The following is a 26,867-nucleotide window of genomic DNA, read 5'->3' as shown; positions in this document are numbered from 1 at the left end:
CCTGGCAGAGGCTGGAAGACAGATAGGACAATGAAATATAGCGTCAGTATATAATACAATGAACAGTCCAGGGGGTGGGGACATGCCTGAGAAAAAGGTTGCATGCAATGACCAGGAAATTGTGAGATAAGGCCGGATCCCCCACTGTGAAGTTATGATTACTGTGATGAAACTTAAGTCACAGGGCAAACAAAAGAAAAGGCAAAAATAAACACCAAAAGCAAATACAAAGTTATAAGGCAAAATGAAGGCAGGTAATGAAATCGCCTCTTCCAATCTAGCTAAGTGATTCTCAAAGCACACACACTCATAAAATAAGTCAAGACAGTTTATATTCTTCATGCTCAGTGTCCTATACCCCTATTTTAAAAGAAATTATATGTGTATATGTATATGTACACACACACACACACACACACACACCCATTACTGTATCAGAGCTGGAGACTCAACGGCAATGATACTTGGACTATGAAACAAAACTTCCTGTCTCAAAGACAACTGAACTCTTCCAAGTGAGAAGCCCAAGAAACTGCCTGCTTTTCCTCCCCTGCACTTTTCTGAGGACGAGCAGCTGGTATTGCCTTCATGCTTCCACTCCAATACAGCAATTTAGTCCTCTAGTTTGAAAGATACTTTTTGAGTTACAAGTTTAAGCTCAAATATGTCATTGTATAGATGAGGAAACTGACTTGTCTCCATCACACAGCAAATGAGTGGCAGGGCCCAGATCTCTGAATTCCTGACCAGAATTCTTTCCATGAAGAAAACAACTAAACGTGTGGGGAAAGATTTGTACACAAATATGCTTGCTTCCGTTTATTTATAATCACAAAACACTGAAAATAACCAAACATTAAGGAGCAAGGGCAAGGTTAATGAATTATGGTGCACCCACACAATGGAATATCTATGTATCTAGTAATACTACATGTATCAAGCCTTCTTAATAACAAGGCAAAGCTTTATGATAGAATATGAAGAAAAAAACCTGTATTTAATTTGTATACTATTAATGAAGCAACTACCGTGTTTCCCCAAAAATAAGACCTAGCCAGACAATCAGCTCTAATGTGTCTTTTGGAGGAAAAATTAATATAAGACCCGGTCTTATTTTACTATAATATAAGATGCAGTCTTATATAATATAACATAATATAATATAATACTGGGTCTTACATTAATTTTTGCTCCAAAAGACACATTAGAGCTGATTGTTCAGCTAGGTCTTATTTTCGGGGAAACACGGCAATGGGGAAAAAAGACTGACAGGAAATATACCAAAAGAATAAAAATATCTCTGGAGACTAGTTCAGAAAGTGTGTGATTTTTTTTTTTTCCTTTAAATTTTATACTTTCTCGACATTGCCTATCCTGGGACTATATCCCTGGATGTCCACACGTGGACATGTCCTGCTTCTTCTTGTATGACTTTATGGTAATATTAGAGAGAAGACCCAGGGCTCAAGGCGTCCTCTCGGCATCCTTTGACTCAACAAGAGTCAATGAGTACCTTAATATATGTCATAAGTTACATTACTGCCTCCATGTCTTTGCCGTGTAACTGGTTGCATCTTCCTACTGTGGGTTAACCCCACTCGGGGACTGACTTGCTTAGACCAATGGAATGTTAGCTTCCTAACACAAGCAGACTCTTGAAATGCACTTGCACGACTGGACGTACACACTTGTACTTTTGCCATCACATGAGAAGGATATGTCAGAACAATCTATTGATAAGGAGAAGGATGACAGACACATACAACACCCCCAAATGAGCCTGGCTAAGATTAGCCAACTCTCAGCTGACTTTGCACACATAAGTGAATCCAGCTAAAACCAATAAAATCACTCAGCTGCCCACCCCCAACTACAATCAGCCAACCTCCAGTCAAAACACAGACCCATGAGCTACAATAATAAATTATTGTTGTTAAAGCTAATGAGTTTTATTTTTTTTATTATGTGGTAACATGACTGGCTGATACAATATAGTTGAATGTATATATAAGTCTAATGTTCTGTACACCTGAAACCAATAAAATAAAATTTAAAAAAAGAAATTAAATCATTACATTAGAACCTACTACAACAAAATAGCTATACTTCGTTTCTATAATAATTCCTCTAAAACATCAATCGTGAACCATATCAATACATAATTGGAGGGCTGACTGATGAAACCTACCAGTTACTTCAAAAAATAAATAACTTAAGAGAAGAAAGTCAGCCGGTAAGAAGCTTGGTGAGAACAACATTTCAGTGGCTGTTGAAATTAGAGAAAAGAGTTTTCATTCTGAACTGCTGGGTGTTGGCCTGTACTCTGTCCCTGAGTGGAAATAAATATCAAATCAGGAAAAACAAAATGACAAACGTAATCTATGAGGTAGGGGATTAACAAAGGATAGAATGAAAGGGAATGAACAGAATATGTATTATAATTTTTCCACACGACCTTATTTTCGTATATTTTACTGGCAAAAAGATCAGGAGGGTCACCATGGCTTACGACTGGAATTATCCTTAGATGTTTGACTTATTGGCTAAACTATAATACAAAAGCCAAGTGTCAGGACACACTCTATACCCTCTAATTTCTAAAGATCGAAGCTCAGATACTGAGTAAAAATGAATGCATTTTCCTACACGCCTTTTAAGCTTCATTGCAGAAGGAAAACATCACCCAATAAGGTCAGTAGTGCATGTTGTGGGGAGTAAGGAGAAGCACTGCCATATCATCTGATGTTATTCAAACCGCTTCCTGTCAAAGGTCAAACTCAACTGGCACGTTCCCTCAGCATCACCACTTAGCTGTCAGCAAGAAAATAAAAACAGGCTACTGTCTTGTGGTGACGAGCAAGTCCTTCACATCCAAGGACAAAGTGGAGCAGCTAGGAGCAATGGGGCTACACGCCAAGGTTACCAAGGCAGCGGAGTGGACAGAGAGGCAAAAAGGCGTGAAATCAAAGCCAACGTGGAGGCAACACCAAAATGCAGGTCCGCCATCATTTCCATATATACTGCCCAAGTCACCGCAATGAATAGATACTGATTCCTGGAAAGCGGGGAAAATGATTAAACTCTAAACTAAGAGTACAGGGCCTCTTTATAAATATGTTATACTATATACATGTATACGGTACATATATGTGTATATAAACGTATACAAATGCACACATATACATACGTCTATATACATATAATGTATGTGGATATAGTCTTAAAAAGAGAAATCACACAGGATGAGTATCACTTGTATGATATATCCACATATATAACCATTTGCTATTTATATGAGATGTCTAAAGTGAAAAGCAATTTCTGTAGATTACATAAGTATGGTTCATCTAACGCCCTCAGCATTTGATGATTGTATTTGCCCCTTGAAATTTTCCAAACAAGTTGGCAAATTGTGACTGGTTTTTCATGTAAAAATCTCTTCAAGGAAAAATGGTAAGACTCGGTCCTGGAGGCTAGGAGAGGGGAAGACTTCAGATGAATGTGTCAGAATCATATTAACCGATAGCCCACTATATGTGCAAATGGAAGTTAGAGGGCTGTCTACCGGTGGTCCCCTCCCTGGATGACTTCACCCTAAAATTACCTTCAGTCGTGGATGACAGGAAGAGGTACCACTAACAGCAAAATTGAGAACATTTACCTAGGGGTGTTTACTATGTGCTAAATACTGTTCTGAGTGCTTTACATACAGTAACTAATTTAATCCTAAGAATAACTGTCTAAGGCTTGCATTACTATTACCCCATGTTATAGACGAGGAAACGAAGAGATCAAATAACTCACCCCAAGTTACGCAGCTGGTACATGGCAGACCTGGGAATCATACTCAGACAAACCACCTCCACAGCTGTGCTCGGGGCCACTCGCGTATACTGCTTTTCAAGAGATCAAGGACTAAGTAGATCTCTAACCAAGAGGGATTATCCTTCAATTTATGTTATTTTGAGCCCATCGTTAGCCACTGCAAAAGGTGCTATATTGGCTCTTTCTATACGTCCTGCCTTAGTTTATGTAAACTTCTAATCAACGTTCACAAGGTGAAAGATTCCAGTTTAAGATCAACCAATAATAGCTAAAACCTTCTAAGTGCTCTCTATGCCAGGGACCGTTTTAAATGTTTCCATGCATTATTGCATCCAGGCGTGTGCGACCGGCACAATTTCTCCCAGGTACCTCCCTTATTCTGTGTTCTTTCTGTACTTGGGTATACAAAACCTCTGCGCCTTACTCCGGTCATGCATACTGTGGCCAGTTGGTAAAGTAAGTATTTAATTATGCACTAATCTGCATAAAGGCAAGAGTAATAATAAGAGCTAATATTTAGTTAGTGCTTACTAATTGCCAGGCACTGTTCTGAATGTGTATGTAACGCGTATTAACTCAGTTAATCCCTACAACAGCAGTATGAGGTAAGCAGTATTATTATTCCCATGTTAAAGGTCAGGAAAAGTGAGCAACTTGCCCAAGGCCATACAATTCTTAAGTGGCAGAGCCCAGATTCAAACCCAGGCAGTTTGACTCTTGAGATGAACCACTATACTCTATGCGTGTTCTGCTTCACACCCCAGATCCTTTTTCTGTAGGATATTGTGTTTAGAGTATGAAAGAAATCTCTGTGGAACAAAGGATGGATTTGGAAAGATTTATTTAGCAATAATTATAATCTTTTTTTCTTCACCGAACGTACCACCCTCACTCATCATATCCAGTAATTTTAATTGCTAGGTAGATATAAACATTGCTTTCGTATACTAGGTATTCTAGCATTGCAGTGGGTAGGCGGACAAAAAAGTCATTATTTTGCTGGGGAAAAAAAAAAGGGCGAGCATCATTATCCTTTTCACCTGTTAGAAAAAGAAAATAAAAGGTAATGCCAACAAAAGTGATGAACAGCAAAAGAGCATATATCACGAGCCCAGGCTCAGACTGGGAGAGGACCACCATTCCAACCCCACACATCAGGTTGTTTGCTTAGCCCACCCAAGTCAGAGGACCCGGTTACATCTACGCAGGTAGATGACGGACACATCTTCTCTTCTACCCCTGAACCTACCCCTCTAAGATGCCTCAGACTGATTGATGCTCCAACTAAATGTGATGAACGTACAGCTACTCACTGCCCTTCTGTGACTTTCGTTCAGGCCCCACTTCCTTGGAACATTTCAGCATCAAGATGTGTCCAACACTGCAAACTGGAAACCTACATCATTATGACTCATCTCTACCCTTTACTCAGCATACTCATTGGTGGGCTAATCCTGCTGTGGGTTTCATGTAAGCATTTCGAAATCTATTTTTTCACTGCCATGCCGGTTGTACACCTTTCCATTTCTCCCAGCGTGACCGTAGCTACGCACACCTAACCTGGTCTGGCCTCATCAGCCATGAGACGTTATTTTCTTCTAGTCCCCAAAACACGCCATTCCACTTTCCTAAGGCCCTGTTTCCCACACAACCTTGAGTCTTTGCCTCCCACCAGGCTGCCCATTTCCCCCAAGCTATGTTATACCAGCAGCATCTGCGCATCTGTAGCTCACAGACTACTGTTTTCCTTCTCACCTATGAAAACAGCTGCATAAATTTAGGGTAGGTATCTGTTCTAAGCCAGCCTACCCAGCCACCCCTCGACCCGGCTAGCTCTGGAAACCCGACTAGCTTAACCAGAAAAACGATGGTTATTACTTATGTTCCTGGCCCCACACCTCTCTAGACCTGAAATAACCACAATTACAGTCCTTTATTCCACCCAAAATAAAGTTACCTTGATGGGTGAGTTGTGCAAATACTTCATTAGACCACCTCTGTATTAGTATATTTTATGCTGAGTCTGTTGATATTTTTTGTATTTTCTAACTTTGTTCTTGTGTCATCTGGGATGATAGGGGCCATGTCTAGTTCTCTCCAAACAGCCTTAGTGCAGCACTGTTAAGTTTTTTCCTTAGGAAGCAGACTAAAATGAAGCAATAAAGCAAATGAATACATATACAGCACCCCAATGTAATAACTAAGGTAGAGGAACTCGTGGAGATCCCCTCCCTGCGGTGAGTGTAAGACTTGGTCATTCGAATAGAAGTTCTTTTATTATTCAATCAAAGCATTAAAATAGTCAGACATTTTACATTTTACTTATCTCTTTATAACTTTTTTTTTTTTTTTTTTTTTTTTAAACAGCAAGCCCTGCTTAGCACTCGGTTAACAGCCTTTATCCTGGGGAGACATGAATGCGTGGACGCAGGGCATCCTTCTGGTAGTCTGGAAGGCCGAGCCCACATTCCTAAAACTGGCTCCTGTGGTTGCTGAGCCACACGAAATACTTTAGCTCGAGTATTTCAGAAAAGTCTACAAATTCAGGCCTGAAGACCGATGACGCCTATGTAATCTTAGACCAGTGTTTCCCAACCTTTTTTGGGGGGAGGAGAGGGGGAGGATGGTCACAGACTCTTTTGAGGATATAAAAGAAGTTATAAATGCTCTCAGCAGAAAAACTGATCAATGCTGATAGCCCGAAGTTTTGTATACAAGTTTAGGGGCCTACAGTCCGTCTGAGTTCTCTGTTAAGAATAATAGGATAAGAACGCCTACATTTGCCCTAAATAATTGGCCTGGGGTTCAAGGAGGGAAGCAGAGGGAGAAGGGCAGGGAGAGAACAATGAAGGAAGATGGGAAAAAAGAAGGGTTAGGGTGGAAGAGAGAAGGAGAGCGGGGAAAGGGAAGGAAGAGGGAAAAAAAGAGAGAAAAATCCTAACGAGATGGGAGAGAACGTCTACTCAAACTGTTTGTCTGACCACTTTGTTTTAGGCCTAGAAGCAATAACAGAAGAGCTGCATTTATTCTAAGGAAAACTGAACAAAATGATTTGATAAATTCGCATGCCCAGATATAATGAAATAGTCGCTCAGTATCCATCACTAGAAACAAGGCCTCCTAATTTTGCTTAAGCTGTTTTCCCAATGCAAGAGATAAAGAAAATTAAATTTAATGTGAACAGCAATTTTTAAATGCTGCCCATTTACGTGCTGCCTGAAGAACCATCCTCGTCCTCCAACACGTCTGCCTGACAGAGCACCTGGCTCCAGATGGCTCCTCGTGGATTCATCCTCCTTTAAGGGGGTGTAAAGCGGGCTTCAAATGAATAAAATAATTCTGTTGCCCAGCATTGGGCCATGCACAAAACTCAGAAAAACGACTAAAGCTAAGACTACGCAGCTTTCCGGGGCACATTCTCCATCCATGCATCCCCCCCTGCCTAATTTCAATTTCACACATCCCACGAGGTCCCTCCCTGTGTTGGTTACCCCGACTAATAAAAGTGCGTTCGCTGGCCTAGGAGGGTGGCTTTTACTCAGGGAAAACTTGGTTCTTTACAAAGATGAACTGTGGGTCCGAAACTCTCTACAAAACATATCTGACATGCTTGTACCTGTTCTCAGCAAATTTCTAGCTCAGCCTTCCCCAGAGCAGGAGCTATAAATAGAACACAGAGCCCGTTGGTGGAAGTGACTGACGTGTGCTTTGGCCCAATGATCAGGAAGGCTTCCTGGCAAAGATGGACCGATTATTTCTGCTCACGCTAAGCTGTTAGCACAGGAGCCACCCATGAAGTCCATGCTGCTGCATTTATGCTGGTTAGAATTAAAGAACAAAGAAATAGTGCCATCAGGAAGTGGAAGGGACCCTGAACTTTTAGAAATCTGCTTATTTTCATTCATTTCATCAGGGATCTTTCTTTTTCTTTGAGAAGAATCAATGTCCTAGCCCCCTGCCTTCCTTCTGCTTCCCTCCAACCATCACCACTGTTTTAACTCTGCTCAGCCTTTCAAGGCCCAAATAAATTCTGCCTCATTTATGCAACTTTTCCTGTGCTCGTCACTGGGTGTGCCATCTCTCCTCTGAACTTCTACCATTTAATTGCCTCTTGGGACATGGCTCACCTTCTGTCTGATGAAGGATTTGGGCAGATGGCATGCTCACCAGGCTCTGAAGTACCTATAGACGGGATCTAAGCTTTACTGTCCTGTTCCATGGTAGCTAGGTGGGTGTCTGACACACAGTCAGCGTTCAACAAACATGTGGAATTGAAGGAAAGAGTTGGTTTGCTAGATTGTTCAGGTTATCTCTAATCTGCACATTCTAGAATGGCAAGGCTGTGGAATGGCTGGCTAACTCCACGGATGCGAATTGCCTGGATATAAGTGTAGTTCCGGTGTTATCACACTCCCATGCCCGCCACAGGATCTCTGCACATACTGTTTCCTCTGCCTGGAAGCCTCTTCCTGAGACCTCGCACATCTCGCTCTGTCCCGCATCTCCTGCTGATCTTTGCCCAAACGTTACCTTCAAACACAGGCCTTCCCTGTCTCTCCCATTTAAAATTTCAACTCCACCCTGCTATGGCTTGAATGTTTGTGTCCCCACCCCACACACAAAACTTTTATGTTGAAATATGAACCCCCAAGGTGAGGGAGCCCCTTAGGTCGTCAGAGGAGAGCCCTCCCAACGACGTGGGATTAGAGCCTTATAAAAGAGACCCCACAGAGTTCCCCAGCCCCTTCCGCCATCTCAGGATAGAAGGTGAAGTCTGCAACCAGAAAAAGGCCCTCACTCGGCCCTGCTGGCAGGCTGATCTCAGACCGCCAGCCTCCAGAGCTGTGAGCAATAAGTGTCTGTTGTTTATAAGGCATCCAGTCTGTGGTATTTTGTTACAGCAGCCCAAGTGGACTGAGACAACCCCCCCACACACACACCAGTAACTCTCTATCCCTTTTTCTGAATTATTTTTCTATATATCACTGATCATCACTGAATAGACTGCATATTTTACTTTTTAATTTTTCTTATTTTCTATCCCCCACCTTACATCCTAGAATGTAAACTCTATAAAGCAGAGATCTTTATAAAATCCCTTTACTCCTTTACCCCCTAATGCTTAGAACAGTCCCTGGCAGGTGAAGCACGAGACAGGTATTCAATAAATAGTTTTGAAATGAATTTTAGAAATGAATCACAAAGCGTTTCTAAAACACCTACTTCTCCTTGCCACTGATCGTTCACGAGACAGCTGCTATATGCCAAGGAATACCACCTGACCGAACGCTTGCAGCCCAGGGTATCCACATAGTTAGGGGGCAAGCCACACACGAGAGAGCAGAGCAGGCATCTTTCCCAGATGCCATCACCAAAGGTTAGGGACACGCTTCAGTCTTCCCTACCTTCACCCGCCCCAACTCCAGAGCCACGAGGTGGATGAATGGCTATACTGTAAGGCACTAATAGTACATGATAAAGGAGTTCAGAGGTGGTAAAAGTCACTTTACAGACATCACTACGTGGTGAGGTCAGGTTCCAAGATATCTCCCAGTGATTCTGTCCTTCCACCTCCTTATGTGGTCCCCGGCCACAGTAAATCAGGTCTACCCTGTGGAACTGACAGAATGATTTCCAGGGCTAGGTCAGAAAAGGTAACGCAGCTCCAGCCTTGGTCTCCTGGGTCCCTCGCCCTTTGGAAGCTGGCTGCCATGCGGTGGTGACTGTCACGTAGCCCCGTGGAGAGGACCACACGGAGAGGAACCAATTCGGCAGCATCACACTGCCAGCTATGTGAGTGAGCCACCTAGGAAGCAGACCTCCTAATCCTAGAAAAGTCTTCAGATGACTGTAGCCTCTGCCAACATCTGATGTCAACGCCCTGGGCAAGCCTGAACCAGAACCACCTAAGCGAGCCACTCCTGAATTCCTGACCCACAGAAATCATGCAAGGGAATAAATGATTATTATTGTTTTAAGCCATTAATTTGGGGAGATTTGTTACACAGCAATAGACAACTAATACAAGAGGTATTGGAAATGACTTCCCTAAAGGAAGTAGGGCTTGGAATAGAGGTAGCAAGAGAACTGGAGGAATAACAACAGGTAAAGCAGAAAAGCAAGTTTAGGACAAAACCATGAGCCAAGGCAGGTACGAATAGTACACTGAAACCATCCCCACACAGAACCAACGTCAAGATGGGAAGAAATCTTAAAGGTCCCTCAGTCCAACTTTCATCTAATGCTAGTGTCTACTCTTAATATGATAAAGCGAAGGTAGGAATTGCATGAATTTTTCTACGCTGAAACCCAGAAGAAGGCTGACTTCCTAGAATTCCCCTCCATATCATGACACAAATGAGAGTGTTTAGCTGTAACAGAGACCACATTCCTAAGTTTGAATTGAGGTCATTGCTGGAAGTGATTTAGCAGGAATTAATGTAGGAGGAACAGGAGAGCAGGAGAAGGGGAGAAGAAAGAGGAAAAGGAGAAGAAGGAGGAAGAAGAGGTAAAGAATAGGAAGAAGAAGAAAGAAGAACAACACTAATAACAACTACAACAAGAGAAGAAAAAAGAGGAGGAGGGGAGAGAAGGAAAAAATTTGATTTATCGAAATGCTACATATATGGTGGGCATTGTCCTACGTTCTTTAAACACATCATCTCATTTTACCTTCATGGCAACTCCACATCCTCAAATTATTTTAATTCTATTCCCTCCCTTCCATCCCGAGAGACTTTCCCTCACCCCATTCTTCTGATCTGAGGTAGAGAAAGTGCACAAACTACAGAGAAGAAGGATTGAGTTACCATGCACCTAACCTCAGGAAAAATCTGAGCATATAGTTAATGCTCCAGCAGGGTCCAGACAAGAAAGAATCCACCCAGCGCTCCGGGCCTTCCCTTCACTGCGGATACAAGGCCTGCTGATCTGTACCCTTCTATCAAAGATAGAACATAGCAGAGGTGAAAAATATCAAAACCTACAGCATTCTCTGTCTCAACGTTGGTCCTTTTAGAGGTCGGTAGTAGATCTAAGAACCCCAAGTGGAGGAGGCATTCCCCACAAAGCGAAGGCCCTATCTGAAGTAGACATAGGTATTTGCCTTTAACCGAAGGAAGCATGAGGGAACTTGGTAAGTAGGAAGCCACCTTCCCAAGATACTGCCATATGAACAGTGGTATAAAGTGGGGAGGGGGACACCCAGGTCGAGTTAGGACCACTCCCCACCACGTCATCCTCCTGTGAGAAGAAGGCATATGCTGAATTAGGATTTGAGAATATAGCTTTTAAAACTTACTCAAGGCACTGAAATAGCTGGTTATACTTCAGAGAAAACAAAGCATAGACAGTTAAATTTCAAAGGTATACGTACCTTAGAGAGTTTGGGAGATGGCAGCATACACCAATGAAAGGCCTACAGAGTAATGGTCAACACCTCTAACATCAGTAAGACGAGGAAAACTAGACCTTCAACAGGTACCATAACCATGGCACTAATGATGGTCATGGAAGGGTCACCAACAAGAAACGCTCGGAATCTCAGCAAGATCTCATATACATGGGAGTGGGATCAAAATGGATGACAAGGATGCCTAAGAAACTTCTATGGATAACAGTGGTTGTAAAAACTACTTTCTCATAAAACATGACATGACCACTTGAAATAATGGACTTACTGGAATTATCAACCATATAGGCCTTCCTGATTTGCAAAAGGATGCTTTGCTGCCCAACCCACATGGCCAAAGAAAGCAATCGTACCATCATTTAGTGATAGCGACCTCCCAGAAGACACAGTCCCAGGTGGAGAAATGTCTCCTCTGCCTCGTGGCATTTCCCCACAGACCAAGCGCACAGCCTTCCACGGTGTAGGTACGTGGCTAAAGGGGGTGCTGACAATAGAACACACACTCCACACCCTCCAGGAGCCCTGAGCCAAAGGGGCCAAGGCCCCAGGTGTTTCCCCTCCTCTGAGTTTACCGTCATTGAAGCTGTCACTGGTGGTAACGTGGGTGAATGGTGACTGGGCCCGAGGCTCCTCACACAGGGAGTAGCTGTGCTCGGCCTGGATGAGGGGCGCTGGGGACGTTGGGGATGGCTCCACCTCCATCGACACGCTCTTCTCTGAGAGGAAAGGATCGTTCAGGAGCTGACCCAACACGTTCTGGGAAAACTCATCCAGAAGCTCTGAGAAGTGCTACAAGAAACAAAGAGGAAGAACTCAGTTTCTCTTAACCACAATCTGACACTTACACACACGCTCCAAGGCAAATATATCATCCACTGCTTTGAATGAAGTCACTTATATACAATGTCCAGTTTATCTGTGGTTGTGGAGCAAACCACCCCAAAGTTTAGTGGCTTAAAATAACTACAATTTCTTATGTCTGGGCTGGGTGGATGAGCTGATTTCTCCTGAGTTCACTGACAGAACCATAATGATCTCGAAGGTTGGCTGGAGGCTGAGCTGGGACAGTTGGACACCTGGGTCTTTTGCTCCAAGAGGCTTTATCGGGCTGGAATTCCTCACACGATGGTAGAAATGCTCCAAGAGGGAGAAGACCAAAGCTGAATGGCCTCGGAACTCACACATCATCATTTCTCCCACATTCTTTTGCTCACGGCAAGTGACAAGGCCAGCCCAGATTCATGGGGTGTGAAAGCAGACGCCACTGCTTGATGAGAGGAATGGCAAAATCACATGCAGACGAGTGTGGACAGAGCACAGCATGACTCACGAGGGGCCATTCCTCTACCTACCTACCATGTTTTGCATTGGGCATATTTTTAAATAGCTGTCCTGTATTTCCGTTGCATGATAGTGTTATCCAAAGCAAGGTATCAAGTTCAAAGGCATCAGAGGACGTTCTCCTCTGTGTTCCCCACCACCTGGACTTTATTCCTCTCCAGTGTTTTCCTTAGTCTCCTTCATCTCTTCTTCTCCTCCATCTCTAGCACCACAGACTCCCGAGCCCCCACCATGTGTGAAGATGACACAGGAACGGTGTATACATAGGCTCACAGGGATTTCTGCAGCCCCCGTCCCACTGCCCCATTCCAAAGCAGCTGCAGCCCTATCTACTCTCCGTCACCGGCAGCGGGGTGTACGTGGTCTGAGGATCTGGAGAGCAGGGCTTCATAACCTTGGCATTACTGACTGAGAAGTTATTATGAGGTGGGGACGTCCTGTGCATTACAGGATATTTAGCAGGATCCCTGGCTTTGACCCCCCCCCAAGGCCAGTAGCACTCCCCTAGATTTGAAAATGAAAAATGTCTCGAGATACTGCTAAATGTCCCTGGGGGTGGGGGGAATCATCTTTGGTTTAGAACCACTGCTGTACTGTATATTAAAAATAATAAAAACTGAATTTAAATTTTGTCAAAGCCCATTTGGACACCAGTTGTTAGGGCCACTTCTTCCTTCTTAGCGTTCCCTCAGTCACAGGCTACCACGTATCATCCTTATTGATTAAACTTTATGAACACTTCTGGTATAGAAAGCGAGTTACAAAAACAGATGCGGCAATAAGAGAACTGATTGCAGACGGTGCTACTTGGCGTGGGCAATGAAAACTCGGGGTTCCCATGGAGAAGCCCCATTGGACTGAAGTGTCAGCGAAAGTGTCATGAAAATGAATGCAGCTCGGGGAAGGGAAGGCAGGTGATGACCCTAAGGGGACAGCTCTAAGCTTAGGGCAGTGGTAGGACAGACCTCTCCTTCCATAAAGGAGAGAAGCAGACAACAGAGAGGAGGCCCTCGTAGACGAGGTCCTCAAAGCAGAGTTAGGCTGGTGGGTTTCACCAGCATCACAAACAACACACACGGCTGCATCTCATCAGGACAGAGGGCGAGAGCCACAGGATTTAGGCACGGCCTACGTGGCATCTGTCACCTAAGAGAAAAGAGAGGGCGGATGGGAGGTAGGGCTCTGCGCACAAACACAGTCAGAAGGGAAAGGTCCTTTGCATCTAAGGCAAGAATTCCCAAATGCCAACTGTCTGCATCACAATTACCCAGAGAGTTTTGTTTTAGTCGTTTTACAATGAAATATTTTAAGCACTCAGAAACATTACAGAAAATAGTACCATGAATAATTTTATGTATTCATTCCTTTGGGGGGAAAATATCTTATTTTTTTCAAGTTTGCTGCTACAACTTTTTTTTCTTTCTTCTTTCTTTTTTTAAGAAAGGAAACATGAAGGGACTATTAAAACTCCCGTCCACTCCTTTTCTTCCCTTTTAAAGTTAACTACTGTCCTGAAGTTAGTGTTTATTATCCCTGTCCAAGTCTTTTTACTACATATGCATGTTTCCTTTATATACATGTGAATTATTTTTAACTTTAAATGGATAGCACCACACGTCACACATCTTTCTGCAACTTTATTCTCTCAAAAAAAAAAAATTTTTTTTTTAGATTTATTCATGTTTATACATGTAGCTCTATTTCATTCATCTAAACTTCTGAATTGTATTCCATTTACTTATCCCTTTTCTCTTGAGGGGTATTTAGATATTTTGTTATTATATATGATACTGTAATAAACATTCTCGAACATGAAGGGAAATTTTTTAAAAACACAAACCCTGTGACCCACCTTCAGAAATCTGACTTGGTCAGTCAAACTCATCTATACGAAAACCAGTACCTATGATTCTAATGCTCACTTCAGTTTTTCACCCACTCAAGGTCGACCCCATCTCCACTCCCCACCCTTTTCCCTAGACCACTTTACAATTAAGTCCCTAGAAGTTTACAAAGTCCCTAGAAGCTCAGATATGCCCAAATCAGAGGACGAGTCATGGATTTCGCAGCTACCGTGTGCTAAACTTTAAATAGACACTGGGATACAAAATAATAAAGAAAAAGATAGAAAAAGCCCATGCCTTCCCTGAGCTCACCATTCAAGCCAGATCTTCTCCAACTCTTATGTGCTATGACTCACCTGGGGATCTTAAGACATAGATGCTGGCTCACAGTATAGGAGGCCTGGGATTCGGAATTTCTAACCAGCTCCCAGGGACACTGCTAGTCCACGTAGCAGCGGCAGAAGAGCTTCAAGGCTGATTCCTGACCACACGGTAACCTGAAATCAGCGTCTGATTCCCTAAGGGACCCCCCCAAAGACAAAGTTACTGGTTGTCTGAGGGTGAATATTCTGCAAGTGTCTGACGGAGTTCCCTTCAAGACCCAAATTAAGGTAACCAAAAGAGAAATAAATAACACAGAATGTGAAATACAAAAACAAGAGCTGAACTCACAGTCCCTGCATTTTCAAGCCACAATTCTGTCCCCTGAGCTACAATGTCAACCCTGGCCAGCTGTGTTGGCCTGCTAAACCCCTGGAATCCCATTCCGTCCTGAAGCAAGCCTCTCTTTCCCATGGACGTTGCCAGGTTGGGCTACTCGGCTGATATTCTGTTCTTTCTCCTGTGCAGCACTAATGAGTGTTTTCATGAATATCTCCTGGGATAGCAATAATAAACCTTCTCTAAGTCTGCTAACCTTCCCTTAACTCTCCCTACTTTGGATATAGTAGTAATTACCAGGTTACCAAACAAGTGAGCCCCAAATGACAGGCAGTCCTGAAGAACTCACAGATGTTATCAAGTACATTACGATAACCTCCCCTCTGGAAAAAGGGCCTCCTCGGAAAAAGGGACCCACTGTGCCTAGACACCCCTCATCCTGAGGAAATGAGCAGAGCAGTGAGCGCTGAATAGTTCCCGGGGAGGTACCTGCGATTGAAAAGATATGTCCAACTTGTCCCAACCAGAGGCTGTGACTCAGCCCAGCAAATGAGCTCCAGCTGGGTCTCCTTGAAAACTGTGGGCTCCAAGGTTCAGCAGACAGGTCAACATCCCACAGCTGGTACAGGGACCAGGCCAGAATTGGCCCCTCATTAATGCCAGCCAGTGAGAGAGGGGCGCATGGCCTTAGGGGCCAAACACCGGAGAAAGGAGCAAAGTGAGACTCAAAGACAGAGCCTTTCTGGATCCTGCATACACTTTAGCAAAGGAAAACTCACGTGAACCCAACGGTTATGAAATTTTAGTTGCATTCCTTCAAGGACACGACCGTAACAGCGTATTGTCATTCTGCCTAATAGTTTCGCCAGGCTCTATGGGTTTACAAAGTACTTTCATCGCTTTCCTGTCAATCAATGCTCACAACAATCCCCCCGTCCAAGATCTCAGTCAGCTATTATGAGAGCTGGACCTTGAACTAGGGTCCATTTATTTCAGATTGACTGAACTTCTCCCACATTGTTTCTTCCAGGAAAGGGGCACTTGATCTTCACAATCCAACTGCATAGAGAACAAAAATTAAAAACAATAATGCTGATTGGGTCATTGACAATGATGTTAACAGGACCAGGTACCTGCAAGACTCATCTGATGGACTAAGTGCTTGACCTACTGGACTTTCAGAAAAGGAGCTAGGTGCTCTCCTATTAGGTAGAAATGTCCCCATTTATAGATGAGAAAACTGGGGTTCAGGGTAGTTAGGTACATTGCCCAGGGCTGGGGTTGCATGACTGACGAAAGGTAAAGTTGAGATTTCATCCCAAATCTGTGATGCAGCTACAGGCCCATCCGCATCTTCATGGACCAGTCAGAGTAGCTCCATTCTCACCAGTCAGGACAGTGCCTTTTGGACCAATCAAAATGCAAGGATTTGGAGTCCTCATCTGCATGAGGACAGGCCAATCAGGGACCAGGGGCGGGACTTCTCTCTATATAAGTCAGGGAGTGCACTTTCCCTTTTCAGAGAAGACTAAAGACTGAAGTTCCGTGGCTGGAGCTGAAACAAACACTGAGACATCTCACCAGAGCAGACAGAAGCAGAGCAGAGCTGTGTAGCCAGGGGCTCACCCCCTGCGCTCACCCCAGGGCCACCTCATAGTGTGCTGTTCCACAGCCACGCTGCTTCATAATTGAGCTGTAACACCATTGAGCTGTTCCAAAGCTGTGCTGTTCTCATAGCAGTGCTGTATCACAATTGAGCTGTTTGTACTGAATAAAGTTTCCTTCTTCACCGCACCCCCAATTAGGGGCTCCGGATGCCGTTGAATTGGCACCAACAACCGTCAACTGACACACCTCACTGGCATAGCAATCGACTTTTTAAAAAGCTTTTTAAGAAAACAAAACACTGTCACAATTAAAACAATAAAATGCTGGCATTTTCTACTTGCACACTGGCTTCTCACACTGTTCTTCCTAGAATATCCTTTCATTTTTCTCTGTATTGATCAGGAAACTAAGACAAGATGAATCTATTTCTTTTACAGTCATCCTAGATAGACACCGCTTGAATTGATCTTTTACTTCCCAACTCCAGCCCTCCCAAAAAGTATTACTTAATTTGACATGTTTTTAACTTTTCTTTGATGTTCCTTTCATTGCCAACTTCAATCTTTTGTCTTAGACCTTAGAAAGTCTATAACCCAGAGGTAGACATTTTTACCCACCCCTCTCTGAGCTTTAGCACTGAGCTCAGACCATATGCACTCACCAAGTACTTGCTTCCATCCAGTATCATTCTGCAATAGCCCAGCCAGTCAACAAATCTGACGTAGAGCCTAGGCCTCCCCACAATTATACATAAGTGCCATCAAATGTTTAAAACGCATACACAAATGTACAAATCAGATAAATTAGTAGGAGAAACTGTTAGCCTTCCATAAATTCCTCGCTTTACCACATGACCACGGTGCTAAAGCATTTACACTTGTGTTTGCAGGTCATTCAACTCATTGTCAAAGGAGATTGCAAGTGAAGAGTGGCTTTGGATCTGGGCAGGGGAAATAAAGCAGGACCGTGAAGGATTCATAATTCGTGAACGCGAACATCGGGTTGCATGAAGCTACTAAGCTCTCTTCCGTGTACTGCCCACAACTGAGGGCCATCCATGCAATATGGTTAGTGAACAGCTACTGGGAGCAAGTCACCGCACTGCATGAGTTACCGGAAATGGATGTCCTGTTCCGCTATCGACCAACGTGCTCACAGAGCATGTTCAAAGCAGTTCTGCCCTCCCAAGGTGCGTCCAACAGGAACTAACTGAAGAGTGCTGGGCCAGAGCAAGGACGGGAGACTGAGTCCCAGCTGCACTTACTGGTTGTCACTCCACCCCTTCTGGACTCAGTTTCCTTGTCTGTAAAAGCCTCTCTCTCTCTCTCTCTCTCTCTCTCTCTCTCTCTGTGGGACGGGGGAGAGCAATGATGTGGAGTTTGGACTTGATCAGTAGTTTCTCAGCTTTTTTTTCTGATGTGTGGACCCTTTTGAGAATCTAATGGAAGCTTCCCACCTAAAGAAAAATGCCCTAGCTTTGCACCTGCTACCCTATCATCAGGCAGAGAAGAAGGCAGGATACGGGAGGTAAGGGGTTCAGAAGGCAGAGCCCCGCAGCTCCCTGTGAGAGAGCCAGCCTAAGGCCTACCCGGGATTCACCGTCTGCACCCCACAAAGATCCCATTCTCCAGGTGTGATGCCTGGAAATGGGCTGGCTTTGCTGCCGGCCTCTGGCTGATGCTTTGGCTCTCAGGCAGGGGAAGAAGGGTTTTTAGTGGAAAATCGCAGCTAGGAGCCTTGCCCAGAGCACAGAATGCTCCAAGGACTGGAGCCATGGGTGTAGGGGGGCAAGCTGACAACCCCCAAAGCCTCAAAGACACGCAGAGAAATAATTTAAAGTACAGGCCTCAAGTTCACTTTAGAAACCAAGGTTTCCCTCCAGCAAAACACAGCTTGCCTGTATTGTGGAGGAGGGAGGAAGGAGGAGGGAGGAAGACGGAGGAAGGAGGGAGGAGGTGCTCTTTCCTCTCCTCCCAGCAGGTCGCCTTCAAGGAGAGCTACCTGAGACCTGAGGGGTTCTTGCACCTGGTATGTGCCCTGAGTATGTGTCCTGTGTACATACCCCACAAAAAAATGGCCGCATGCCCACCAGGAGGAAAAAAGGCAGCTTTGTCAAAGGCACAAGAAATAAAATGGCTCACAAGTCAAACCCAATTATAATGAAAGTTCAAGGGAACCCAAGTTTTCTCTGTTATAAAAATTTAGGTACATTACATATTTCTCAGAATAAATCTGGAGCTGAGCCTTGGAACTCATTACACAAGAGGTTGCGGGAGAGGTTGGGTTGGGTTTTGTTTTTTGTTTTCTTAAAGTGATATTTACTTTACTGAAATGTCACCAGCAGTAGCAGAAACTGTTTTTTCAAGAGCCCTGTTCCAAAACATATACTTTGCTTTGTGGTATCCATATGTGCCTTTCTTTGTAAAAGAAGTATGCAAAATAGGTTAATCAAATTGCAATGGCATTGTGCGTGCCTATTTAAAGGAATTCTATTATAAATGCATTGGTAGGGTATGTTTGTTGTAAAAAGAGTCACCCTTAATTTATTTATATAAATATGAATTTTTACATATGATATTTGCTTCAAGGGAGATGTACCAATGTTGACTCCTTTTAAACTATGTAATCTTTCATCATTCAAACAAGCAACGAAGTATTTTCTCCAAATGCAATCCAATCCTGAATGGTCTACAGCAGTTCTTAGCTTAACATTTGATGTGGAAAAAAAAATTCCTTGTTTCATTCTATGCAAACGAATCAGTTATGAGATTAAGGGAGAAACACCCAGGAAACACCTAGGGCATTCCCTCATGTTCTTCAAGGAAAGCATAAGCTAAGAGTCATTGTTTATACTCTCTTGGGTCATACCCTTAAATAACTAAAATCTGATAGTTTGCCATTCCAGAAAAACTTCTGATGATGATAACAGGCTCCCATTCACAGACTGATGAAGCTTGAAGAAATGCTGAGCCTACCTGGTCATTCTAATTTGGGAAAACCAAGACCCAGGATAGCACATGAAACCAAAGAATTGAGGGCTAACCTGTTTGCACTGTAGATTCTGCAATAAAAAAGATGGTGACTAAACATAAGGATCACCAAACGGATAACATCCTCCGTGGAATTCTCTGAATAGGACATATGTTTTGCAACGGGACACTCCTGTATCTGGGTCAAGGCCCATTGCCCAACATGTGAGGTGTAAAAAATTAAAGGAGCCATAAAGTTTCCAGGAAAGAGAATGGCCAACTCCCTTGAAACCTATCCTTTATTTATGAGCCAGGTATGTCGTCAGAATTACTGAGATAATCTCATCCCTAGAGTAACACACTGGGGAAAAGAGAAAGTACTTCAGAACTGGCAGGCACTGTCTGCCTTGTTGTTTAAATGCACAGGGAGTGACTCACTGCCAGAAGGCACCCTTTCACCCTGAGATAACAGCAACAGGGATCCCACAGGTGAGATAAGAGCAACAGGAATCCCACAGGTTGCCAAACCGGGAGGCCCAGGCAGGTTCTGGCTTAAGGCCACTTAGCCTTTTGCTCTGTCAGACCTCAAGCTCATGCTCCACCCCTCTGGAAGGCTGGCCTGCTGAAACACACCATCTGAACTGTCTGAAGGAGTGCTTTATGTACTAGAGTCACGAGCCAGAGATATATATCCTTCATTAGCTCTGTAATTATTGGCAGTAACCTTGGGCAAATCACTCACACTCTCTACTCCATCTGGAATGACGAAAACCAGAATCTGCCTTTCAAACTCATCGAGAAGGTAAAATGAATGCACAGATAGTCTGATCCAGATCTAACATGGTACTATGGTAAATGAAAGTGGGCTGAGAACCATTAGCGAAGTGTAAACGTGAAAGCTACTTCATAGTTAGGTGTTTCTTCCTTCCATCTTGAATAGCCAGTTAGTAAATGTTGGGAGTATGACACCCGTTGGCTGTCTGCTCCTGCGTGTTCCTTCCTTTTACAAAACCCAACCAGCTGACGCAGCAAACCCTCTTTTGTCTCCAAATGCTACTAGAATCCAGGAGCTCAACAGCCTGGTCAGGATAGGATATCTTGAGACAGCAAGGAGTGAAAAACCACTGGTTAGCTCTCTGTGAGCCCACACTGACTGCTCCAAACTGAGTCATTCACTCCAGTCCCATTACTGCAAACAAAGAGGCTAGAGAGGCAAATTCTACTTTAAATGAAGAAGACAAAGTTAAGAGATATTAACCCTCCCTGCCAAAAACGGAGCAAAATTTGATGTTTCTCTATTCACTTGGAACAGTTCTTTTCACTAAGAGCTCAATACATGTTAGCTGTTTTATCGTTGTTATTACTACATGCCTTGCTGAAATTGGGGCAAATTATTAAGCATTTCTCTGACCTAACAGCATAGTAACACTATACAAAATTATGAGGCTCATTAAATACCATTTATCCTTCGGGATCTCACACAAGTTTCTAATTTGCCTATTTGCTTAGCAAGAAGTTCCATGTTCAGTTCACCCACTCATAACCGAAAAATCTCCCTTTTCCCCCTTGGAAAACCAGGCCCATCTCTTCAGCCTCAGACACATCTCCTCTCCCCTGCAAGTCCTCGCAGACCATCAGCAACACTCTATCACACCCATGTGTGTCTTCACCCCCCCTTCTGTGTTAACCAGCTATTATAATTTGTAGGTAAACTTCTCATTCAAAGTTTTATAAGAGAAGTGGTCACGGCCAAACCAGATTATCATGTTCCCACTTTAGTGGTACTCCTGACCAAAAAAAAAAAAAAAAAGGCCTAGAAACCCCCAAGGAAACCGGAAAGATGAGATCATCGGAGAGACCGTGACAGTGCCCCAGCAGAAAGGGAGAAAAATGAGCAACTTGGTTGTGGAAGAAAGTCCAGGACATGCTCAAGGATCCCGGACCCCGATTCTATGTGGCAGCCCAGCCAGATCTTTCCCACCGGGGGCTTCTCAAGTCTTGCTCTGGATACGGAGTCCAGGAGCTCCAAAAGGTATTCTTCTACAGGAGCTTCTGCCACCAGGAGAGTCCCTGCCACCTGGCGACAGCCCTGCCCTTTGCCTTCAGTGGAACTTGGGGGGGTTGAAGAATATATAAAGAGGTGAAAAGAAAAGGGACCATAATCTTCTTCCTCAGGAAGATCCTAAGTGAAAGCTAGTGATTTCACAGCTGTTACGACAATGAGCGAACTGAACAGACTCCCAGTCCCTCTGGGAGACGCGTGCAAACTCCACACGTGAAAACTTGCTCCCAAACAGCTTGAGTACTTGCCTCCCAGAAAACAATGGGGAACAATGCTTCTACATTTTTTTCATGATTGGGCAGCAATAGATAACTGTTTACTGCATCATGAATAGGGAGCATTTGCCTTCTGGCCGTAAAGGATTCTTTTCCATTACCCATAAAGCCAATGGTCTCTGAAATTACATAGGTTTAAATGTGACAATGATGCAATGTCTTGGTGGGGGTGGGGGAGTATTTTGGAAAGAAAGTCAGCAAAGCTTCATTAATAAATAATATAAGAAGTCAATATATCTACTGGTGTTGTAGAAACATTGCTCTATTTACAATCAAAAGGTTTGGATTTAGACCTAGGTCTGTCACAACCTGGCTCTGGGACCTTGGGCAAGTCATTTTAACTTCTGAGTCTCTTTTCTTAGACTATAAAATAAAAGAGTAGGACCAGCTGGTTTCCGGGGGGAGCCCCTGTAGCTCTGACATTCTAAGACCAGTTACATGTAGGCAGCCTCTGCTTCCTGTCACCTAAGGGACTGCAACAGCCTGAAAACAAATCTTAAGCCTGAGTCAGTGTTCCCTGCAACTCCCTCATTCTGGCCTTTTCTGAGACTCCTTTGGCAGAGAACTAGCTCCCCTGGGGGTGGCTGAGCTAACAGCTGGATAGTACAGGCTGATTTCCGCCTTTGAACAGCTGGTCTATGAGACAAACAAACATACAGGCTTTTGTCAGAAAAAATGACTCAACTTTTGCAGGCCAAGTCTAGATGGAGAGAAATCTGGACTTCAAAAGTGCTGCTCTACTTTCCCCCTGACAGTACCCTTTTAGCCTTAGCTATGGAGAACGTCTATGAGAAAAGGGGGAGAGAGAAAGGGGACTAGACAATTCTAGGAAGCACCAGAAAAATTCATGGCCATACGTTCATGTTTTCTGCTCCATTCCCTAGAAGAAACCAAAAAGCTCTGAAGTGCTTAGAGGGTCCCAATCAGACCACGCTGATATTTTAAGTAAAAAGATTCTTCATTGATTGGGATTGTCCTGCCAAGCACAGAGCCGAGTACAAAATGCTGGTTAGCCTCCCCTCCCTAGAGTGCTACCATATGTTTCCAGAAAAAAGCAAAAGAAGCAAACTTTCAGTATGTAGACAGCTAGATCATGAGAAATCTGTACGTTAACTCAGGTTCTTCCCATGGATCTGTTTTCATTATTCATGTGCAACGCGGTACTGTGTCAAAAAACTTCTCTTGATGACTGTCTGGATCATTGAATTGTATTCCCAGCACCGCCTAATGACCCACCAATAACTGAGGACCCCTTTCCCCACCGATTATAATATTTCAACATCTGCAAAGTTCAGGTTTCTAATAGGTTAACCCTCGAACTAACTTTTAAAGCCTGGGCTTCTAATAAACTGATCCTTTCCTCACTTTTGTTTAAACAGATTTTTGCCACCAGCAGCCCATTTAGAAGGGAAAGGGGAAGAAAAACAGCCACTCACAAAGCCGTACACAGAGTCTGTGTGTGGAACGAAGGTGCAGCTGGACGGCCTCGCTGACTCGTGATGTCTGTAACGCGCCGTAAAATTAGTAAATTGTGCCAGTGCTAATACTCCAGTCTCAACAAAGTGGTTTGTTTGTTAGGGCTTCTTGCTCACAAAAAAGGTATTTAAGAACCCTACACGTAGCCTTGGGAACAGACCAGGGGAAAAGTAAATACAAAACACAAGTTTTGCCTGTCCAAGCAGCAAGCACTGTACCGACGACGTTAAAGCACCTAACAAATAAAGAGAAATGAAGTGAGCACCGGGTGAAAACAACAGGACCACACCACTAAGAAAAAAGGTACTGACCGAAAGTGGATGACCCTGACTCGATCACTATCATCTATCTAGCTACCTGAAACTTGAAATAGCCCATATAAAATTGTTTCAATAAATTATGGCATATGTAAGGAAGTAGCTATTAAAAACGCTATAGTAAAAAGCCATTCGATAGTCTATGTTCACTATATATTACCATAAAATGTTCACATTCATTATAGACCAAAGTGAAAATATACAAAAACTGAATTCCCTATATTTCCAATTATAAAGTAGAGAACTGTCAACAAATGCTATAATGGAGAAATGGATGGACGAATATCTGGCAAAAAATTGACAGCACTGCTGCAGAGTGTAACAGATGTGTTTTTTTAATTCTTCTTACCTATATTTTCTACAGTGAAAACCTACAGGTTTATAATGAGAGGGGAAAGCTTTATTTAAAAAAAAAAAAAAAACCAGACTCCATTTAATCAAATTAAGTGAGATCTGGTTTAAATAGTCCTCGGGGAACAAAGAACAGTGAGGGTAGTTGAGCAGGGACAGCATTTTCTGCCCGGAAGATGGATAGTCTATATCTCATTCCTGACTAAAAAAATAATAATAACTCATTGGCAGGTGCAGGCTTAAAAGACAGACCACTCTCCAGGACAATAATACCTTATTTTCCCCCTAACACTTCTTTAAATGTTAAATGGACAGAAATTACCTCTCTCATTTTTGTCCTTCATGTTGAGAGCAATTAGGACCCACGTCAACAGGGCCTTCCTGCAAAAAGCAGGGCAACCTACAAGTGGACATACATGCAGGGTCTGTCTTCGAAAACATCAGGAACTTTACACACAGTCGAAGTTCAGTCGTCAGGAACTTTATACACAGTAGAAGTGAAATCGCTGGAAACCAGCTCCTCTTTATTCACCCTCTCCTTCCCAGGATGGGCCCTGACACATCTCCCAACAACTATCGATTAGTAACACTTTTATTTTTAGAAATCAAAATTTCCACCCTTGACCACTACAATTAAGCTTTTAACCATGGATTGTATTTAGTTGTGGTTTCTGTTCTCTCATGACTCGGGGCCACCAGCCTTAAATACCTAAAATAATACCTTTGTTCCTACACTTCAATCCCCTCGCCCCCTTCACAAATTACAGTCTGCTAATGGAGAGAATAGACACACACGGGCCGCTCACTCTCTCTACCCACTACAGTAGGCTCAATTCTGAGGTGACCCTAAGATTCCTGCTCCCTGGTGGACATACCCTGGAAGACCCCTGTGAGTGTGGTCTGTCCCGATGACGGATGGCGCTGTGAGTTCCAGGGTCTGTTATGATGAAGGCAATTTTGCAGCTGTAATTGAGGTCCCATTTCAATTGACTTTGAGTTGATCAAAAGGGAGATTATCCTGAGTGGGTGTGACCTAAGAAGGTAAGCCCTTTCAAAGATCTAGAAGTATCCTCCTAGCCTAGAAGAAACAGGCCAAGAGTTCTACAGATGCCAGAAAATGAATTCTGCCAAGAATTCTGAAAGAAGATGCTTGGCTCGGTGGAGACTGCCATCCCAGCTGACACCTGACACAGCTTGCTAAGTGAGACCCTGAGCAGAGGACCCAGCTAAGCTGTGCCCAGACTCCCGACCTAGGCAAACTGAGATAATATATGTTGTTGTTTTAAGCCACTAAGTTTGTGGTACTTTATTACATAGCAACAGAAAACGAATGTACCCACCAACGGGCCACAGACCTGTCCGTTCCCTCACCCGCACTCTTTTTGTCCCCTCTCTGAGGATATTCATGTAGGAAAAAATAAATCCTGAGGATAAACGTAGGGGTGGAGACTCTGGGCCTTTTAGTCAGCCTCAAATGGGGAAGTGCAGCTCTACCAACCTCTTCCTATCCCCTATTTGCCTGAGGCACTCCACCTGTTTCTTAAACCTTGGGTTTTGTCTCACCTCCCTCTGTGCACGCCTGGGAAACGAAGCTAAGATGGCAGCTGTGACTCCATAGCTGGCCTCCCAGAGCACAGATCGAGGTTTGGAGAAATCTCTTTTTCCTGATAGTCTGGCCAAGATCAAGTTGATTTTTTTTAAGGAAATTTTTACATGAAAACTAAGAGGAACAAGGAGGAAGAATTTTGGAATGAAAGGAGTAGATACATTTCCATAGGACACCTTTCTAACTTAACTAAAGGCTAGTCACAGCCTAGCTTGGCAGGCGTGGGCCCTGGACTACTGATGTCCATATCCGCTTCCTTCCCAGCCCTGTCTGTGCACGAGGCTTACACTGTGCCAGGGTCCCTCTGGCACAACTTGCGCTTGAGTTGGCACCTTCCTAGCTCTGGAGTCTCCCTCCCAGGTCCTCCCGCTCTGGTTTCTAGCAGCATGAACAAGCCACTTCCACGTCTGATTCCCAACAATTCCTCTCCTAGGCCTCATACTGGGGACCTTACAAGACAACGCTTTTGCTTCACTCACTGTGTCTAGCCCTCTGTGCTCCTGCGTCTTGCTCTTGTTCACTGATCTCTTGGGCTTTGATTCACCTAAGATATATTAAGAATTCACTATGTGTCAGGCAACTCGGCTGAATTCTAGAGACAGAGATACTGCCATGCATCTGAAGACCTACCAGGACTGCCTAAAACATGCTTACTAGTCCATTATTAAGGCTGGTACTATATTATTTTATTAATATTAGTATTATACTATATATCACAATATTCATTATTATTATATTTTATGTTAATATTATATAGTATTGGTATATTATTCCAAAACTCGATTCATGGGCCACCTATTTTTCTCAGCTAGTGCCTAAGCTTCACTTAGCTGGTAACCAAGGGAGCCCCATTGGGGGAACCAACACTTACCTGCACCTTCTCTATCTCCTGTAAATATACTCTATAAAGTTGGACGAAAATAAATGGAATGGAAGTTCCCTCTCCCTATTGACTTCTCACGATCAGATGGTTGACTTGCAGATATCCACTGCAAGTAACAGAAGGAAATGGAATACTGATGCATCTCGGTCAATGTGCATCAGTAGAGGTAAATATTAACCTCTGAAAGAGTCCTCTTGGCTATTCGAATGTGTGCTATGTTCAACATGAGCAGTCCCAAG

The 26,867-nt window shown here is 43.6% G+C and overlaps 1 protein-coding gene across 4 annotated transcripts in view; it reads right to left on the bottom strand.

Annotated features, from left to right (window-relative positions):
• The window catches only part of CREB3L2 (cAMP responsive element binding protein 3 like 2), a 205,512-nt gene that overhangs the window by 32,566 nt on the left and 146,079 nt on the right, over nt 1–26,867 (bottom strand). For 2 of the 4 annotated variants that reach the window (XM_019750571.3, XM_019750558.3), the window contains one exon: nt 11,809–12,025. In XM_019750571.3, coding sequence (XP_019606130.1) covers nt 11,809–11,938 — 130 coding nt within the window. In that variant the 5' untranslated portion in view covers nt 11,939–12,025. Of the gene's footprint in view, nt 1–11,808; nt 12,026–23,431; nt 23,555–26,616; nt 26,637–26,867 lie in introns of those variants that run through there. The other 2 variants (XM_019750577.3, XM_019750565.3) reach the window with 2 other exon arrangements.

Source organism: Rhinolophus sinicus, chromosome 8 (assembly GCF_057876585.1).
Source record: "Rhinolophus sinicus isolate RSI-liver-muscle chromosome 8, RSI-T2T, whole genome shotgun sequence".
NCBI lineage: Eukaryota > Metazoa > Chordata > Mammalia > Chiroptera > Rhinolophidae > Rhinolophus > Rhinolophus sinicus.
Note: the sequence above shows the minus strand (reverse complement) of the source record. Positions and strands in the feature narration are given on the sequence as shown.